This window comes from Camelina sativa, chromosome 4, assembly GCF_000633955.1.
Source record: "Camelina sativa cultivar DH55 chromosome 4, Cs, whole genome shotgun sequence".
NCBI lineage: Eukaryota > Viridiplantae > Streptophyta > Magnoliopsida > Brassicales > Brassicaceae > Camelina > Camelina sativa.
The window spans coordinates 19449876-19470507 of NC_025688.1; the positions used below are offsets into that span (position 1 = coordinate 19449876).

The following is a 20632-nucleotide window of genomic DNA, read 5'->3' on the forward strand; positions in this document are numbered from 1 at the left end:
AAAATTTTAAAAAAAAAAAAAAAAAAAAAAAAAAAAAAATGGGACTTTATTTAGATAATAATAAAATAAACACACGACAGAATTTAAGGTTTCAACTCTTTTTTTATTTTCATTTTTTTCCATAGTGATTCTAGTAGTACAGTAGTAACTAACACCCACCAAACTCAAACATTTTCCAATATAATTTTAAATGGTCTCTCTATCATTTAATAAGATCCACTTTTTAATCATTACTTTTATTATTTACATATATATAATATTGTTTGTGAGTGGACATCATAAAAACAGGGGACCTGAGGTGATTGCTTCAGCTGGTCCTGATCCTCCCATAAGAGTATAAGGCAATAAAGAAAGGTTGGTGAAACGATAAGAAGGTTACCGAGGATGAAGCGGCAAGCCTTCCAATTTCCAGTTTTCTCCTTGTTTGCAGGATTTTTGTGAATATCAACAGTTCCATCTTCCGTATACACATCTTTTTCGTCCATATTCCTATAATAAATAAATAACAATTACTAGCTTTTTCAACAAAGATGTAACAACCAAACACACACCTAAAGATCCCTTTGAAAGATGTAAAAACCAAACACACACCTAATGATCCCTTTAACTAAAGCTCAATACTTGAGGTTTGAGCAGCAGCAAACCCTTGAAAAAATTCAACTAGCTAAGATTTCTAGATTTGGTCAATACAGTAAACTAGTAGATTATGAAGATGAAGCAAGTACGAAATTTTCATGGTCTGAATAAAAAGTTTCAGGGTCTGAAACACCCAGATGAGCTTAAGGGGGTGTAATGAACATAAAAGTAATTAAAAAAAAAAGATTCACACAAAGAAAAGAACAAGAGTATAAACAAGATTCAAGAAAAAGAAAAAGACAAACCTTTGTCCGAGACCAAAGTCGATAGTGACGGTGGCAGAGATGGCAGACGAGAAGAGATTTTATCGGACAGACTGTGAGAGAGAAAAAGAGTTGCCGAGGAATAACACGGCACTTGTCGTCGGTGTTGGTGTAAATGAGTATGAAGCTAAATAAAAAACAAAGAAAGCTCTGTTCTCAGCTTTATTATAATTAACATCCCATAAAAATAAAAAAGGAGCGTAGCGCTGTTCACTTTTCTTTCGATAATTTCAATTTAACGCCTCTTAAGTTTTGTAGTTTTCAGTTAGAGCCAATTTAGCTTTGTCAACATTTATTTAATTGTTTTGTTTTTTGACTCATAAGTATAAATAGACAATTAGCGAAGGATGTGGTAGAATAATTTAATACAGATCGAAAGATTTTTTCTCTCCAACAAACTTTTATAGTGGACGTAATAATATTGTCTTCTCATACTAAAAACAAGAAAGGACCAAGGTGTGAAAACAAAAGGTTAGTCATCGAATTCATGAAAATTTTGGATTTCTCCTTTAATTATTGTGTTCATACTTCGTAATCGTGTATCTTTTAATATTTTATCTTGAGTTCTAGATATCTTGAATTCAGCTTTTCCCTGACCAAAAAAAAAGAAAAAAAAGGAGAGAATAGGCTTAATAAAAACTCTTTTTCTATATAGACTTTTGGTGAAATTTTATTTAAACTACGCCAATATTCACACAGATTTTTTGCATTTATAATTTACTGTTTATATATTTTAAATGATTTTTTATACTTAAATAAAATTAATGTTGATTTTGTTATATGCAATTATTAAGTGTGTTTACACATGTAACTGTCATATAGAGAGAATAGAAAATTAATGCATGGTTTATTTCATTATTTGTTCTTTTTATATTTAACTTTTTAACCAATAATATATAAATATATATATATATATATGACATGCTGACAGCTGACAGGTGGTGGTCCGGTCTCAAGACTGTTTGATATATATCTCATTTCCCTATCCAAATCCCAACTCCCTAGATTGAAAACATTTTTCTAAATGGAATCAGTGGCATTTTTTCTTTTTTAAATGAGTAAAAAAGAAAGGCTTCAGTTGATAGTTCTGAAAAGTACGGTAGTGATGATATTTGAAAGCTAATGGTGTTTTGGATTTGCTTTCGCTGAAATAAAAGAGATGTAAATTTGACAATTGCTACTAAAATAACCGTTGATCAAAAAGTTTCACCACGGACGTATATAACTTTAAAAATGCATGTGTATCGATATAGTTGATATAGTTGACATAGTTGGATCCTATTATCTACGAGGATTTGTTGACTTGAACTGTTTGATCCAAATGATTAGCTGTTATTTATTTATGTACTTCTATAAAATACCCAAAAATATATATAGAAAAACAAAAAGTAACTAGCTCGAAACTGAAAAAAAAAAATAACTTAACCCATATTAAGAGGTACACTTAAAACTATCTGATCAATTTTGATGTTCTATTTAGAACTCAAAACATGTTTAACCATAGAAATGTTTTTTCGAAAATTAGTGCCAAATGCAAAAAGAAAAAAATATGTATGTCGTTTATTATTAAAAAGAAATGTTCTTTTTTAACAAAATTCCAAAACACTATATAAAAGAGCTTGTTTTTAGGCCATAATAGATTAGTGTACTACTTCGATTCTTTTTTATTTTATTTCATTATAATTCTTACTTCACGCATCCCTATTCTCTTGACTCTTCTAGTCTACTTTTCTTACATAATCAGTTACCAATATACTTTTGAATTACATTAACTACTTGTTGGGGATGTGACATTAAGAGTTTCGTAAGACCATAATATTTTTGATCTGGGTTTTGTGCCACGGACCCGAGTGTCGCCAGTTTGAAAAATTGGGTTGCAAGGTTTTGTCAAACGGAGTGTCGTGGTGAACAACACTTGGTCCGCAAAATTTACCAAAACACTTAAGAGTCCGGAAAAAATTAGCACCACATTAAAATGACGAACACCGTTTTATTTTTGTGTCATAGATATAAAAGAATTTGTTTATGTGTGTTTTAAATTCTTCGAATCATCTCGAAGATTAATTTTTTAAAGATTGGATTATCTTGTAAGCAAAAAAACACAGTGCCGCTGACTTAAAGAGATACTGAGATCCAATGCATTATTTTAACATTGCTTGTAGAATTATGTGTTCACATGTGGTTTAGTCATTAATTAGTAAGTAATCTTTAATTAGTTGTCTGAACTAATCATTAATATCCGTTGATACATTTTAAAATAATGGTCAAATTAATGGCATGTTTCACAGCTTGATTTCGATAGATATTGGCCAGCAAAGCTCTATAGCAACTCACTGTTGATCTTCTCACACTCGGAACTATCGACTTTAAGAAACAGAGCAACAAACAGAATCCGTTTGTAAATTCCTAACAAACACAGTTCAAACTCTAAGCATACTCTCCAGTCTCCCCTAACCAGCTGATATTTCAAACCATGTCTACGACCTAAACTGAGCAGAGCACACCTAAAATTACAAGACCAAAATGTAATATAGGAGTCCTAAATGAACTAATAAATAAGACTTCGACGTTGATATGAAAGGTTGTTGCGAGGTCCAATTGCAATAGAATAGTATAGGAGAATTCAAAATTCTCGTCAGATCTATAAATTAGAATATGAAGCACTGTAAAAGATAAATACTTAATGCAATATAATCACTTGATAGATCCACAAATCAATGATGTGCAATTATATAGCAATTTGGATCATTCATATTTGATTATTTCACGGGATCATAGAAGTTGACATTTTGATTCCTGTCTATATCACCCATTGATTCTTCAAATCCAAATCAGAAAAACCATTTATGTGCTTCAATTCCAAGCATTCTTTTTTCTTTCTTTTCTGAATTTTTATAATATTTAACTAAATAAAATAACGTTTATATACAAAGTTAAGGGGGAATAAATGAAAAATAATGAAACATTCTTAGAATTTATTGGCAAGTTTAATTCTGTGTATTATTTTCAGTTGTAGTTATTTCAGAAATCAGGACTCTCACATCATGATTCTAGACGCTCTCTAGATGCCAGATTAGTTCTCTAAAGAGGAAAAGCTAGCTAAAACGTATACTTAAGAGCTGATTGAATCTCTAGAAATTAAAGGCTAAAAGGTGATCTAAGTATCACTATCGATGACAACCTTTTTTCCATTATTTTTTTTTAAACTTTTGTAACAACTTTTAAAAAGTTTCCACTAATCTCACAACAGATCAAACCTGAAGCAAGAGTAGTTTTATCAGAGATTTGTTCTGATATCAGATAAAATCAATAAAGTTAATTTGCATTAAAAAAATTATACATATGAAATTTGTTAATGAGATTTGGGCTTTACTACTCATGACGATCACACGAATATAACACTAATCAAATCCAAAATAGCTGAGTGTATATGACGCTTGAATTTTCACAACTTCATATATTCTTAATTTCAGACTTCCAATTCCATTTATTTTTTACATACTCGACATGAGCTGCATTATTTAGTACGACCACGTACTTATTATAGTTCAGGCTTGTACAATAACCAGCGGCGTTGAGTGCTTTAATATCGGATTTTAATCTCTCTCGCCCCTTGCATCTAAATTTTCATTCTATCTAGCTTCCCTGACAAAGAAAACTAGATCATAACGTGCGTTATACCGCGGAACAAATTTTTATATAGTGTATTTTGATTTAAATTTTCATTTATCTAATTTCTTTAATTTGAAATTTTCTATATTGTATTTTGATTTAAATTTTCATTTATCTAATTTTAAAAATTTGAAATAATTCTTATTTGTGATAAGAAATTGTTTGATTATCATGATTTATATTTTTTAAAAATTATATAACCTGTTTATTAGTTGTATTTCCAAACTAAATGTGTTTAATTTATATTTATTTATTTTCAAATTTAGATTTATTTTTGAAATTTACTTATTTTATTGGAGTTTATTTAATAATTTTTAAGATTGCATAAACTAATCCTAGTTAAATCAGTTTATTCGATATATCTTGTATTGGTATTGTTAAAAATAGTAAAATAAGGATTTAACTGGTGTTTAAATATTAGATTAATGATACTTTAATTTATAGTAATATCGATTCAAACCCGTCCCATCATACAAACCATCATGCAATATAACCCGTCTGTGTTATTTTAAAATTTTAATATATTTAAATATTCATAATTTTAGAAATTCTATTAAGTTTAGATATATCAGTTTAAAATTCTACTATATAGGGTAGAATTAAAACAAAATCAACTTTACAAACCAAACTAATCATATATAAATTTTAAATTTGGATTCTTATTAAGTGAAGCTTTTGGTTTATTCGGACATAGTTTTATTTTGATTTTATAATAATAAGACTCTGAATTTTATCTAAATATTTTAGCCGAAGTGGCTTGGTGAATACACCATTATAGTAATATCGATTCAAACCGTCCCATCATACAAATTGTCGTGCAATATAACCCGTCTGTGTTATTTTAAACTTAAAGTATGTTTAAATATTCATAATTTTAGAATTCTATTAAGTAAAGATATATCAATTTAAGATTCAACTATATTGGGTAGAAATAAAACAAAATCAACTTTACAAACCAAATTAATCATATATAAATTTTAAATTTGGATTCTTATTAAGTGAAACTTCCGGCGCATTCGGATTTAGATTTATTTTGATTTTATAATAATAAGATTCTGAATTATTATCTAAATTTTTTAGCCGAAGTGGTTGGTGAACACACAATTTATATTTATAGAGTAATATATGTCCGTTTTTTAAAATTTGAGTCATAATATATGCAGAAAAATTTAGATTTTTAATGATTTCATGTATTATATGATGATTCAAAAAAATTAAAATTAAAAGCAAATTTAGATGAAAGAAGAATCAAATTTAAATTTTAAACAAATATTGCCTTTAATTGTTTTTCTATAATTTTAAATAGAATCATGAGTTAAATACATTAGTGAATATTTAAGGTAACAAATTAATGGCTTAAACAATAAATGATGGCATGCCTGTAAATAAATCCAACTACAATATTTATTTCATAAAACTGCTGCAAAAATACTAGTATAGATGTATTTAAATGTTTATTTTTATTTTGATAATCAGTAAAAGACTAATAAATTTATGGTTTTTTATATATTTACAGACCCAACCTTATTTTGGATCTAAATCCATATTTTTCAGATATTCATATCAATTTCGGATCTTAAATCCCCAAATCTTTGACAAAACCCTAATTTCTTTATTCTTTTTTTTTTCTTCTCGTCTTTCTTCTTCTCCGACTCGAGTCGACAGTTACAGAGAAAAATCAATCTCGTTACATCTTTTTCTTCTCTTCTTCTCTCGATACTCTTTTATCTATTTCTTATCTTTTTTGTCGTCTGTTTCTCTCAATCCTCTTTCTTCTTCTCTTTGGAGAAATCCGCCGTGAGAAATCAAAATTCATCATAAGAAATTGAAATTTGTCGTTCGTTTCCTCTCAGCTGTCGGTCATTGTAAGCCCTTCTCTTTGTTTCTTTCTTTTGATTCCTAATTCGACTAATTGTTGGGTATAGTTCTCTGAATTGTGTGAAAATGATTTGAATTTTGTGAGTTCTGAGTTTGGAAAATGTGTTTGTAAAATAATTTCATGAACTGTGTTAAAAAAACATTTATTTCTTATAATTATGTAGATAGATAATGAGATTATGTGAGTTTGTGTTCGGATTGTGAGTTTCTGTTAGGATTGAGTTTGTGAGATTGTGTGAGTTTGTTTTTATGTTTGGATTGTGTGAGTTTATCTCTTTGCTTTTAGATAACGAGATTGTGTGAGTTTATTTAGATAATGAGATTGCTTTTGAAAGTTTGATATTAAATTTATTGTTGCAGGGTTTAATGCAAGAGGTAGTGAAAGCTCACCAGAATCCAAAAGACTAAAGCTATTGGAGATACCAGGTAAAAATTTTAGTGGATGGTGTCGTTGAAGATCAAGTAGGAAAAACTGCTTCGGTGATGGTAAAGAGAACAAGAAGCTCCGAGAGAGAAAAGGATGCTCCGTCCGTTAAAGTTCCATAGTACTCCTTTCACGACTGGGAAAAAAAAGTTATCTTTGTTTGTGTATTTTAAAACTCGGATGTGAATTTGGATATTTGTATTTTGTGTTTATGCAACTGGTATTTTTAGGGACAACTATGTTCTTAGGTTATTTAACAAATGTAATATTTTGGTACAGCTGAGTAAATCTAAGTGCAACTATGTCTTCGAAGAAATAGTTATCTCATTTGAAAATTATTTTGGTACAACTAAGTAAATCTAAGTACAACTATGTATTTTGTGTTTAACCTTTTGCGCCGTCAAAAGACTAGATTGTGACATCTGGCGCCGTCAAAGAACTGACATGTGTAAAATTAATCTTTTTTTCTCGGCAAATAGTTGTTTAGTTGTACACAGTTGTACAAAAATGAACATAGTTGTTCTTTGTTCTATAAACCACAAAAATTAGTTGTACTTTACTCTAAATCAATTTTTTTTGTTGTATCTATGATATTACGTAATCAGAATACATTTACTATGTTATCTTGTATTTAAATGTTTGAAACCACCATTATTTCTTGATTTTCATAATTTTGTGGTTGTTATATACAAAGTAACTTTAAAAGACTAAGGTTGTTTATGTAAGAATTTGAATTTTTATGATTTAGATATGTTTTTTACATGTGAAGTAGATCTATATGTTAAAATTTTGTGGTTGTTATATATGTAATCTTAAAAGACTAAGTTTTTATATATGGTTCTAAGTTTTCTAATTTAATAAAATTCTGCAAATTAAGCAAGGCAATATAATATAGTTGTACTAGTTGTATTTAGTTGTACCTAAATAAAACAACTCAAATTTGTACAAATACCACAATGAAATTAACTAGAGTTGTACCTGTTAAAACTTAGTTGTATGAAACATAACAAATAAGTTTCACAGACAAATACAAACACAAACACTTTAATTTCTAAAATAATCATAATGAGAGAAATCAAAAAATTAATTTGGTATTCCCTTATAGTTCGTGAATGAAAAAAGGAAAGTAACTAACTCTCAGATTTTTCATAGGCTCATCTACCCTTATCTTACTACATATCTTCTCAACCAACTTAGCATATGATACATCACTAGTGATGTCTTCATAAGAAAAGAATACATTTCTTTATTTTTTCTTGAAATCCATCGTATATTTTCTCTGATACTTGAATAGTATCCATCATAAAGAAAGCGTATGACTAAAGTATTTTCATTTTCAACTGCAAAAGAAAGAGAAATAAAACAGTCTCTAATTTTACATTTTTCCGTAGCAGTCCATAAACATAGTTGTACTCATTTGTTTCAGTTGCACCAAATTTTTGTATTAGTAGTTTTCTATATAATTGTAATGTAACTTGTAACCAATGGTCCCAGTTGTCTCATATCTGCAATTCCCAATTTTTTCTACAAATCTCGCATTTTTTATGGGTTAATGAGAGAGGAGAGAGAATGTTTATTATATTGGTTATTTTATTTCATTTTTTTAAAATTTAAATTTATAATATAATATAAGAAGGGTAGAATGAGATTTTGATAATATTGAAAAGGATAGGCATAGCGAGAATAAATTGGATTTGGAGCGAAAGGGGCTAGAGAGATTAAAATCCTTTAAGATCAAATAACTAATATGATTCATCTTTTTATGCCTCGTCTTCACTAGTATTTTGTTTCTTATTTTGTCTGTCTCCTTCATCTGATGGTTGTCGTCTCTCTTGTTTTCTTCCAACCTCCGTTGGCAGCAAGAGATCTTTTTTACTATCTTCGGCCAGTACTTGATCAGATTCGCATTTCACTTCCTGCACAAATAAATTATTAATTAAAACATAAGCAACAATATTGTTATTTTAATGTGAAAGTTAATTATGCTTTTAACATACTGGATGATAGCTTAAGATGTTTGTAATCATACCGGAATTTTTCCAACAAGCATATGAGCCTTGTAGAAAACATCTTTAACTTGGTTTTCATCACCCCAAGCCTCCTCAAACTTGGTTATTAGATCTTCATTTATAAGCTCTACACCTTTCTCCTTGGCCTTCATCGCGGGCTGCCACGATCTCAAGAACCCTATAAATCCTTTAAGCGAGAGTTTATGAGGAATGTTAAGAGTTATAGGCTCTCCTTCGGACCCCATCCCTATGCTCTCAAAAGGAAACGTCAACGTTTTATAACCGTCAAATGCCAAATTCATGATAGGAGTTCTATAAGGTAGAGTAGAGTCCACAAGGCGCTTCATTATGGGATCGACCTCAGGCGAGATAATGATATCGTTGTATACCCAAACGGCAATTAGGCCTCCTTCTTTGCGAAGAACACGTTTTGCTACATTGTAAAATGTGGTGAGGTCGAAGAAATGGACAGCTTGTGCAGCAACTATGAGATCAACAGAGTTTTCTCCCCCGATTAGAGCCACCATCTCATCTTCTGACATGATCGTGATTGGAGTGTGATGGTAACTGATTCTTGAGTGTTTGATTGCTCGTTTGAGTTGTTCTTCGTTTATATCGGTAGCCACAACATTCTCGTAATGCTCCACAAGCTGTAAAGATATATATATAGATAGTTCTTGGTATTGTCAAGACTACAGTACGTATTATAATATGATGAAATATATCTATTTTTGCTATTATATACGTACTAATATATGCTGATTATGCTATATATCTATGATTTATCCACGTGGTCTCATATATGGTTGATGAATATTTTGTGAATCTAGTGAGAAAGTACCAACATACAGTAATTGACATGGGTCGACAAAAGAGCCCTCCTAAGTGTACATTTAGTTGCTGGGCTTATTACTTATTAGCATAATCGCCGTATCACAAATCATACTAACTTGTTCTTACAACTGTAAGAAGGTTTTAGATTTTCCGAGATCTAAAGAAGATAGAATTAGAAAGTTGATAATTACCCCAATAGCAGCCTGACCGTTACCAGTTCCAGCATCCCAAGCAAACTTGTGGTCCTGTGTCCGTGCGGCAATCTTCTTGTACCAATCGATGGGATATCTAGGCCTTGCGTCGAGATAAGCTTTAGCCTCGTTTTCTGACAAGGCAGCCATTTTCCTCTTCCTCTTCTCCTCTCTTCTTGCTTCCTTAGCTTGCTTTGTTTTTTATATACAACTCTCTAGTTTTGTGTACTCACTCTTATTTGTATTAATATATTATGAAAAAGTGTTGAATGAAGTCCAAATTGGCGAGAGGTAAAGTTTCACTATAAATAAGTCCTTCCAAAGGAAGCCGTGACCTTCAAGGACTTCTCTGTTTTAATATATATATATTGGTTGAACAAGACAAAACAGTGTCAGTATATAAGTAAAACATGTGACGTTCCATGAAATGATAGAGGAAAAAAAAAGATTTCTGAAAAATCCATGATTTTTGGACTTTTTTACTCCTTTCCTTGTCTCAATCAAAATTTCTTGATTTCAATAACCTCTAAAATGATTTGTTGGAAAGAAAAAAAAACAAATCTTGGTAAGTTTTTGGCAATACGTCTTTTTACATTCAAGAACAATCAAAGTTACAGTAAAATTTAATGGACTAGTATGATTTGTGTTCTTCTCTCGTCAATGTCAAGGTCTCTCATCGATAATGATACAATCATACGATTCTTTTAGATGCAATTAGAGTGAATACTACACTGGAAAGGAAAAAAGGACTAAAATCTCACTAAGTGACGAACTATCAATTTCAAAATTTATCAAACAAACAAAATATATATATGGCTAGAAATAATTCGAGGAAACTGTGTTTTGTGAATAAATAAATAAAAATTCTGGTTTCAACTCATAATGGGCTCGGTTATGGGCTTATCTATTGGGTTAGTTTTACGAAGATAAGTGAGGATATAAATGAGAATTAGATGAGAGTCTCTTAGTTTTTTTTTTTTTACTCTTTTCTTTCTTGACGAGAGCAGAGTATCGTTGCTCTGTTCTTGTAACTGTAACTCCGACGAGTTTGTTCTGGGGTGGTGTGTGATTCCGAATCTACATCCGCTAAGTTCTGGTTCACCTTAGATTGCGTTTCTTGATCGCTTTTGAGTTGGAGTACGAGTCGTGAAATCATGAGTGAGATCGTGAGAGTTCAAGAGATCAGTTCCAAGTCTGAACACCTAAAGATAGCGTCCAAGAACTGCTTGAATCAGATTACTATCATATCGAATGTTTCTTCTTCTGATCGCTCGTTTCAATCTAATGGAAGCTTCAAAGACTTCGTCTTCGTGTTATTGGCTCGACGTGATAGTTACCGTATAAGGAGGTTCTCTTTGAAACTGCGATCAATGGATTTTGATTCAGTTACGTACAATCTTCTCAATGATTGCTTAAGAAACGTGTTGAATCGACGTGTTTTGGTTCTTGAACTGGACGTAAATGTCAATGAAGGTTACGCACTGCCATCTGAAGTGTTCACTTGCAAGAAAGTTGAGAAATTGAGACTAGGGTCTGGTTTTGTTATTGAAAACGTCCCTAAGACGGCTCTGCTTCCAGCTCTGAAGACTCTTCTTCTTGATAAAGTTAGTTTCAATGATACTAATGGTGATTGTGCGTTTACAAGGCTTATTTCTGCTAGCCCTGTGCTTGAGGAGTTAGTCATATACAGGAACGACAGTGAAGATTGGAAATGGTCTCGCATTGTGGTTAGCCAGATCCTTAAGAGACTTACTTTTCGAGGTGGAGGTTGGAGAGATCATAGTGGATGTAGTTTTGAGCCTATTAGCTTTGATACTCCGAGTCTTGAATACTTCGAATACTTTGATATTCTCCGAGATGAGTATCCAGTTGTTAATCTCAACTCACTTGTTGAAGCTAAGCTAGAACTTTATGTTTTTCTTGGTGGTGATCACTACGATGCTAGGAATCTTGTGAAGGCCTTAAAGAATGTTCGGATTCTGAGCGTTGGCGCTGTTGACACAATGCATGTAAGTGATCTCTATTGTTTCTCTTTAATATGTTACTGCAGCTTAACAACTAGAGTATCTAGCTAGGAGGAACCATTGAGATACGAAAATCATAATCTTGCTAGACATTAGAATGATTTAATTTGTTGAAGTTATGACTGACTAAAGTTGTCTGTTTAAACTCTGTTTCAGGTGTTTAATACCTTCAAAAAAAAAGTACCAGTGTTTGAAAACCTGAATCATTTATCAATTAGCACTGAATTAGCTTCTGTCTGTTGGGATGCTGTGCCAATTCTGCTTGAGAAATCTCCAAATCTGAAGACTCTCACCGTTGAGGTATGACCAAAGACACCCCCTAAAAGTATATATTGTTTAAACAAAAGAATCAAAAACTCTGACAAAATCTTCCTTTTTTTTTCAAGGCTTTGCATTACAATACTCAAGACCGTGGGGATGTGAGCTCTGTTTGCAAATGCTTGGATGGCTATTATTTCCTATCGTCATGCCATATTAAGGTTCTAAAGATAACAAAGTTCAAGGGAGATATCGGAGAGATGGTGCAAATAAAGCATGTATTGGAGAAATTGCCGCGTCTTGAGCTGTTGGAACTTCATGGTCAGGCAAGCAGAAATGACTTAAAGCTGAAGATCATGATGCGTCTCCTAATGCTTCCTAGAGCTTCGTCAAAATGTAAAGTCAAGGTCAAGTTTTCTTGAACAAACATCAGTTTGTTCCCCTTAACATGATCTTCCATATCTTCTGATAAGAGAAAACATGAGAACTGGGTTTGTTTAAAATAGTGTCTTTCCTTGATAGAACAGCTTGACATTGTTTTGGCCATCTCTCAGACTCTCACTGGTTGTTGTGTCGTTTCTAAAGCTACATTAGGTCTTTCATTTACTCATTTTGTGTTGCATGTTACTTGTATACACAGTCAATATTTGGCAATTTGGTGAATGGAATATGATATGACTGATGTTATCTTCTGCTCTAATAACATTTTAGTTTAGATGATTTTATCAACTTATACAAAACGAGTAAAGTCTCTGTATAGGCAACACAACGATTCATTAACCACACTCTAAATGTTACACAACTCGAACCATCACCCCAAAATAAAAGAAGAAAAAAAGGTAGACATTTCACCTAGTAAATAATGAATCTGTTCATAAGACAAAAAAAAAATAATGAATTTGTGCAAAAAACATAATATAATTCCACGTATAATATGGGTTTTATTTAATTAAATATAATAATTCCAGTGAAAAGAAAAAAAACCGCGGATCCAGAACGTGACCCGGGTTGACCACGTTCTCCACTTTTTCCCCAAATCTAAAACCCTAAATTCTCAATTGCCGTCGCTCTCGTCACACTCTCCGTTCACTTCACCAGCGACAATCCCCGTTGAAATCTCTGTGCTTCCAATGGAGTTTTCCTTACAAGACGACGATTTTGGAGGATATTATTCCGCTGCTGCAAATGCCTCCAGGGCTTCAGGTCGGTCTCCAACATTAATTGATTCCTCACGATTTTTTTTTTGTGTGTGTGTGGTTAGATTGGAGTTAAGTTTTTTTTTTTCTCATTGTTTTCTATCTCTATCATTCAGGTAATAAAAGAAGCTTCGGTGATCTTGAAGACGATGAAGATGATATCTTCGGATCAAAAAAGGTCGGCCTTTTTTCAAATTTTTTTACATTATCAGAAGTTCAGTTTTTGCTCATCTGCTTGATCAATTGTTGAAAATTATCGCTATTTAGGGTCGAACTAAAGTGGAGGAAGCAGCACCTGGTGTTGCTACTGGGATGATTTTGTCACTCCGAGAGAGGTTTTTTTAATCAAATCTTTGTGTGCAAAAGCTTACGAATTTAAATGTATTAATCCTAACCTTGTTCTATCCTCTTTCTCTTTGGCAGTCTTCAGAATTGTAAAGATGATCTTGCTTCATGTCAAGTATTGTTACTATTCTCTACTCTATTTTAGTTAATACTATTGCTGCTGTTTACAATTGCATCTTGTTTTTTTTTTGTATCTAACTATATGTTTTTTTTTTGTTAGAATGAGCTTGAATCAGCCAAGACAGAGATTCAGAAGTGGAAATCAGCGTTTCAGAACGAGTCCTTTGTTCCTGCTGGAAAATCTCCTGGTTAGCCTCTCCATTACAATGTTGGTTTGCGTATTTGTTTATGTAATGCTAATTATTGATTACTCAAAATGATTCTGTTTGGTTTCAGAACCTAGATTTCTGATTGACTATATTCAAAACCTAAAATCGTCTGAGAGATCTTGGAAAGAACAGGTTGGCATTTGAGTAATAGGTTGTGTATTTATCAATATGAAGGTCTTGGATTTTTCATATATGGTTTGATGGGTTATTTCTCTTTTCAGTTAGAAATTGCAAAAAGAAAAGAAGCTTCTTGCATTGTACAATATGCAAAACGGGAACAGGAAATGGCAGAGTTGAAGGTATTTCTCAAAGAACTCATCGCCTAAATGATATCCTCGTTGCCTTTCATATGTTTTCTTGAACATTACATAAAAAAATGTCTTCTTTGATTTGTAATTTTAGTCAGCTATTCGCGATTTGAAATCTCAACTCAAGCCAGCGTCAATGCAGGTACGCCTCTCCACATGTTTTCATTCTGTAATAAGTTACATAATTATGGCAACTAAATAAACCATGAAAATTAGTTGTTGAAGAAACTTTAACTTCTAGGTATAGGCCTCTTCTTTATGTCATAGTGTTCCTTTGAGAATTTTCATCCTCGACCTTGATTCATGTCGAGGAAAAAAATCTCCTTGTCCTGTACTTTCTCTGGTCTGAATATGATGATATGCAATGTTCCTTGTAATCCTATTCCTGGTGCCTAATTAAGTCTGAGATATATGGCTATAATGTCAAATCACACTAGTCATCTAGCAGCTCTAAATGATCAGATAGGAGTCTACTTAAAATATTATTGACTTAACTTTGTAGGCGAGGAGGTTGTTGCTGGATCCAGCAATTCATGAAGAATTTTCACGCCTGAAGGTTAGCACCTACTCTTTTTCTATTTGGCGTTAGACTACCCTATCATAAGTATGTAATTGTGGTAATATATTCTTAGATAATCCAAACTTGTTGCTACTAGACTAAATTCTTCTTGAGTTATGAATGGCCTGAAATAAGATTACTTTATAACTTATACCTTATGCTGTCTTCATTTAGAGAATACTGGTATAAAATCAGTTTGTTTGACTTTCTCTTACTTAGGTCACGAGTACAGTTGCGGATGAAATCTCCCAACATTTTTTATAATTGTTGCAAACTTGAGATGAAGAATGAGTAAATGAAGCTTGACCTCAAATATCTGGTTAATGCAGAATCTAGTTGGGGAAAAAGACAAGAAGATAAAGGAACTCCAGGATGAGAATGCAGCACTTGCTTTTACTACTCAAGGCAAGATGGGAAAAATGCTTATGGCAAAATGCAAAACCCTGCAAGAGGAAAACGAGGAGATTGGGCACCAAGCTGCTGAAGGAAAGGTATAAGCTTGTTCTACTCTCAGTCTTTACTCTGGAATTATTCGGATTATAGAAGCAATAGCCAGTCGTCTTCATCTATAGAACATGATTTCCTGAAAAGGGTAAGACAATTGATATTTCCCTATGTTCATGTTGTATTTACAGCTTCATGAACTAGCGATGAAGCTTACAATGCAGAAGTCTCAAAACGCAGAGCTTAGAAGTCAATTTGAAGGTAAAGTAGTCATATGTTGATGTCAGATTTAGCAAAAGATTCTTCTACAGATAGAATTTGGAATTGAGGTTTTGTGGATTGCAGGACTGTTCAAACACATGGATGAATTAACAAACGATGTTGAGAGATCAAACGAAACGGTAATTTATCCTCTGTCTTTATCCATCCTATTACGAGTTTTTTCTTAATACGGGAGATTGATTATGGTTTTTTTGTTGGAAATGGGACTTTGATGAATCTCTCAGGTGATAATATTGCAAGAGAAATTGGAAGAGAAAGAGAAGGAGATAGAGAGAGTAAAGAAAGGTATGGAAATTGTTGTGCCTGATGTTGTAGCAGGTGACAACAAGAATGATGAAGTTGTTGAAATTGATGAAGATGCCAAAGAAATTGATGGTGGAGAATAGAATATTAGCTTATCAAACAGATGTTTTGTACATTTTGAAAGTTTTAAAATCACATTTTAATTTCATTTTATATCTCTGCATCTGCTATTGTTTCAGTGCTAATTCTTCATCCTCTTTTAGTATCTTTTTCTTTACAAGTTTCCTCCAAAACCATTGATCAGATAAGTCTAAATTTTGGGGGACAAAAGTGTAATAGTAAATAAATTGGAGTACTCAAATCGAATACTGATAAATAAAAGTAACATTATTACACTTTTTCCCCCAAAAGATAAATAAATCACAACTTTAGGTCAATTAGTTGTTACGAACGAATTCAAAATCCGAAGGAGCGGGAAAATACAGAGTGACGTGTCACAATCCATCATCATCTTCATTAATCAGATCAAAAATAATAGGGTTCATCATCACAAAATCCAGAAACCGTCACAGTTCAAATTTTTCAAATTCAAATTCAAAAAAAAAATGGAGAAGTACGAGAAGCTAGAGAAGGTCGGAGAAGGAACATACGGCAAAGTCTACAAAGCGATGGAGAAAGGAACTGGTAAGCTCGTAGCTCTGAAGAAGACTCGTCTCGAGATGGACGAAGAAGGTATCCCACCAACCGCGCTTCGTGAGATCTCGCTTCTCCAGATGTTATCTACATCGATCTACGTTGTTCGATTGCTCTGCGTCGAACACGTTCATCAGCCTCCTTCAACCAAATCCCAACCCCCCAAATCCAACCTCTATCTCGTTTTCGAGTATCTCGACACTGATCTTAAGAAATTCATCGATTCGTATCGGAAAGGACCTAATCCTAAGCCGCTTGAGCCTTTTCTGATTCAGAAGTTGATGTTTCAGCTTTGTAAAGGAGTCGCGCATTGTCATAGCCACGGTGTGCTTCACCGTGATTTGAAACCGCAGAATCTTCTTCTTGTGAAAGATAAAGAGCTTCTTAAGATTGCTGATTTGGGTCTTGGTCGTGCTTTTACTGTTCCTCTTAAGTCGTATACGCATGAGATTGTTACTCTTTGGTATAGAGCACCTGAAGTTCTTCTTGGATCCACTCATTATTCAACTGCTGTTGACATGTGGTCTGTTGGTTGTATCTTTGGTTAGTCTCACTGATGATGTTTGAATTCGTCTCTCTGCGTTGTGATTTTGTATTTATGTTTGTTTTTTTTGCTGAATTTGCATTAGCTGAGATGGTTAGGAGGCAAGCTCTCTTCCCTGGCGATTCTGAGTTTCAGCAGTTGCTTCATATCTTCAGGTATTTTGAGTTTACCTTCAATTAGTTATTTTGGTTTTGTCCAGTGTCAATGTGAATTGCATCATTGAATGATATAGCTAGCTTACCAATTGAAAAACGGTTGATTCTATATAGTTCAGGTTTCATTGATCATAGTCCAATGGATTTAAGGATTCAGTATTCTTGAACAGAGAAACTATGATCTTGCTAATGGTTCCTTCTTTGGTTCATGGAGGTTGCTAGGAACACCAACTGAGCAGCAATGGCCGGGTGTTTCCACTCTCCGTGACTGGCATGTCTACCCTAAGTGGGATCCGCAAGACTTAACTCTTGCTGTTCCTTCTCTTTCACCTCATGGAGTTGATCTTCTCACGGTAATCCACTGCCTGATGACCATAGCTTATGAATATTGTTGCAGATCAGCTCTAAGCTCCTCTTCTTCTTATGCCTAAGCTGAACACTGCTTTGTTCATTCTCTCTGATTGAGCTTTATGTTTGAACAAATGCAGAAATTGCTCAAGTACAATCCAGCCGAAAGAATCTCAGCAAAAGCAGCACTTGATCACCCATATTTCGACAGCCTTGACAAGTCTCAGTTCTGAAGCGAAACACTCACAAGTTCTCATTGGTGAATCTGTTGTCATCGTCTTGGTGAATGTTAAACATTTGTTTTATGTTGGTTTCCGACACATCAGTGTCTTCTTATGTTTGGATTAGAGAATCTGTAGTCTTGCAGAAGAAACTGGTAAAGCTTGTTTTCTCGAGTGAATGTATAACACAATGGTGTTGTAGCAATGAGATGATTCCTTAAGATCCTTTATTCTTGTGTTATCAACTTATCATACAAACTTGATGCTCAGCATTCTGAATATGTCAACTTTGAGAGTTAAAGTGAGACCATACAGGTGAAATAAAGGGTCTTTTATAGAATTGTCACACCGAAATGTTACGTACAGTGGTATTAGTGTACACAATTGGTATTCTGACACACACACTCTCCCACAAATGGTTTACAACACAGGTAGCAGCTCAAAGACGCTAAGTTAAAAAGATTGATCGCTACACACAATTGACGGAAACCAAATAATACAGTAGTAGTAGTAGCAGCAGCTATCGATGATGACGTGATGTGAAATCAATTGGACCACACATGAACAAGGCCGTGTCTATTTCCTGTGTATATCTCATTGCGTTCCTCGTCATAGAAAAGAGCAGTTATGTCTTCTAAAGCTTCAGCTACCGCATTTCTTCTTTGCTTTGAGTTCTTCCCCGCGCAACTGCTACTGCTCTCATCTTCTTTTGGAGGTCCACTGCTTGGTGTTATTTTAGCTAAGCATTTCCCAGTCAATATATTGCTGATATTGATTGATCCCGCTGCACCATCCCAAAAAAACACCATTAAACAATCTCCATCAATGGGATTTGTCAGATTATATAGGGTTATATATCTTGATGAGTTTATTCTACTTACCATTTCCTTCTATCCACTGATCTTCGGTATCTGCTTTGCAGTACGAGATGATCAGATCTTGATCACTTGTTATGTAGATATTATTTGTGTTACAGTCTGGATGCCATAGAAGATGGTCCTCAAAGGAAGTCACGAGCTCTCCGCGAAAATTCCAAACAGAAACGTTTCGATTCCTGAATGTCAGAAACAACTGGTTCTCATACAGAAATATGAATGCAGACGGTGTCATGAACTCAGCTCTACTAACTTCCATTAGCTCAGCATTTCTTACCTGAGTTTCCAAATCAGAAACCAAACTTTAGTATAAAAAAAATGTAAAACAAAAGCTTAAGAATTTGATTGAATCAGACAAAAATCAACTCACGTCAAGAATTTGAAGATTCTCATTCTCTTGCTTAACTAGTAGTTTCTCATTAAATTGTTCAATGAAATCAACTTTCTTGTTTCGGTGAAGCAAATGATTGAAGGACTTGAGAACTGTGCCATCTTCTATTGACAGAATCTTCAGAGGAACATGACTGATAGCTCTCTTGAAGATCAATAACATTATCCCTGGACTGATGCAGGGAAACAAATGGGCAGTACAGTTAGAGAAGTTACAAGTCTTTCAATCCAAACTAGTGGACAGAACAGTAACGCAATCAGCTTGCTCAATATTTGCAAACATAAAACAGATGGAGGAAAGTGACCTGATCTTAATTTCCTGGACATTTTTATCTGATATCGAATACAGCATGGTATAGTTTTTCAGATCAAAAACCTTGTACACACTGCATGAAACAGCTATCGGGATCAGAGGATGAAACTTGTAGTCACAAAATATAGGTTGTTCAGACCAGAAAAGAACCTGTCCTGCGCAGAATAAGTCAGCACCTTTCCATTGACATCATCAAACTCAACAAAACCAGGCCACTTTAATGATTCAGACTCGAAAAGGGCAAACCCTGCATCGGGCTGACCTCTCAGAATATACCTAATAGTTGAAAATAACCAGAAACACAAATTAGTTTGAATAACTCAGAAAGAACAATAGATATGACTCACAATGGAAGACAACATACTCAATTCTAGTGGATCTGCATTTCAAAGAGCTGAAATTGTCTGAAGCATAAACCGAAACTGTGATGAGAGAATCATTGTTCTTGTTGTAGAACAAGCTCCTGATGACTTCATCTGGACTAACATTCAAAAAGCATATTCTTTTGTTCGTCTCTGCGAATGAAAATTAAGAGTCCAAAAGGTTAAACGTCTAAATTTACACAGGCACAAAGCTGAATGAAGTAAACGTACTCATAGTTACGCAAATTATTACCTCTACTAAAAGCTGCGCAGACACCAGAATGAGCAAGCGCAAAGACAATATCCCTTGCAGCTACAATCTCGATTACTTTGGTCCTTTTCATCAAAAACGGTAATGCAACTAAACAGTGTCCCTTTGGATCGTGTGTATCATATTGCTCCTGAAAATTCAAAATTCATAATTAATTTAGCAAGAACAGCTTAATTAGTAAATGAATCAATGTCAATTAAGAGAATTTAAGTAAACAATGAGCAAGCCAAGCATATTTCTAGGGTTTGGGAGGGAGATTCTCCAAAATCAGAGAAATTGGGGCAAAATCCCAAAGATTGAAAATTCAGAAACATACCACGAGACGCATGTTGCGAAATCTCTCCTGGGCAGTGCTAATAGAGAAAGCTCGATCCTTGCGAGAGGAGATTTCTCTACGTTGAAGCTTTTTAACGCTGTTGACGAACCCATCGGGTCGAGACCTTTTCTTAGCCACAACTCTTCTTCCACTACAAGGTCTAGGGCTTGCTGTAATCCTTCTTCCTTCCATCTACTTCCTCCTCCTCCTCCTTCAAAAGCCCTAATATTTTTACAGCAGGTTCCGATT

General features: G+C 33.5%; 6 protein-coding genes across 7 annotated transcripts in view; 3 read left to right on the forward strand and 3 right to left on the reverse strand.

Moving 5' to 3' along the window:
* The window catches only part of LOC104781276 (protein NRT1/ PTR FAMILY 8.1-like), a gene marked incomplete in the record, with an annotated part of 3180 nt that extends 1999 nt beyond the window's left edge, over positions 1-1181 (reverse strand). The window contains 2 exon segments of one of the 2 annotated variants that reach the window (XM_019244783.1): positions 380-489; positions 882-1181. In XM_019244783.1, the coding sequence (XP_019100328.1) occupies positions 380-485 (106 nt within the window). 2 annotated transcript variants of the gene reach the window in all.
* Positions 8501-10169, reverse strand: LOC104781277. Its single transcript, XM_010505905.2, has 3 exons — positions 9908-10169; positions 8903-9532; positions 8501-8789 (listed from the first exon to the last, which is right to left on the reverse strand). Exons 1-3 carry the CDS (start codon positions 10055-10057, stop codon positions 8634-8636), a joined length of 936 nt encoding a protein of 311 aa, XP_010504207.1. The 5' UTR covers positions 10058-10169; the 3' UTR covers positions 8501-8633.
* LOC104784058 (F-box protein At3g62430-like) lies at positions 11054-12611 on the forward strand. Its single transcript, XM_010509130.2, has 3 exons — positions 11054-11916; positions 12088-12231; positions 12318-12611. Exons 1-3 carry the CDS (start codon positions 11062-11064, stop codon positions 12609-12611), a joined length of 1293 nt encoding a protein of 430 aa, XP_010507432.1. The 5' UTR covers positions 11054-11061.
* LOC104781278 (FKBP12-interacting protein of 37 kDa) lies at positions 13172-16118 on the forward strand. The gene is made up of 13 exons (XM_010505906.1): positions 13172-13392; positions 13502-13563; positions 13653-13720; positions 13809-13845; positions 13951-14038; positions 14127-14191; positions 14281-14358; positions 14462-14509; positions 14870-14923; positions 15256-15417; positions 15562-15631; positions 15716-15771; positions 15877-16118. The coding sequence occupies exons 1-13, from the start codon at positions 13320-13322 to the stop codon at positions 16036-16038; spliced, it is 1023 nt and encodes a 340-aa protein (XP_010504208.1). The 5' UTR covers positions 13172-13319; the 3' UTR covers positions 16039-16118.
* LOC104781279 (cyclin-dependent kinase B1-1-like) lies at positions 16374-18086 on the forward strand. Its single transcript, XM_010505907.2, has 4 exons — positions 16374-17131; positions 17218-17287; positions 17502-17640; positions 17776-18086. The coding sequence occupies exons 1-4, from the start codon at positions 16501-16503 to the stop codon at positions 17866-17868; spliced, it is 933 nt and encodes a 310-aa protein (XP_010504209.1). The 5' UTR covers positions 16374-16500; the 3' UTR covers positions 17869-18086.
* Positions 18173-20632, reverse strand: part of LOC104781280 — a 2973-nt gene continuing 513 nt past the window's right edge. The window contains exons 2-9 of the mRNA XM_019244784.1: positions 20384-20630; positions 20050-20197; positions 19799-19949; positions 19585-19710; positions 19427-19507; positions 19102-19294; positions 18738-19008; positions 18173-18640 (exon numbers count right to left, since the gene is read on the reverse strand). Of these exons, the coding sequence (XP_019100329.1) occupies positions 18402-18640; positions 18738-19008; positions 19102-19294; positions 19427-19507; positions 19585-19710; positions 19799-19949; positions 20050-20197; positions 20384-20575 (1401 nt within the window). The 5' untranslated portion in view covers positions 20576-20630 and the 3' untranslated portion in view covers positions 18173-18401. The remainder of the gene's footprint in view (positions 18641-18737; positions 19009-19101; positions 19295-19426; positions 19508-19584; positions 19711-19798; positions 19950-20049; positions 20198-20383; positions 20631-20632) is intronic.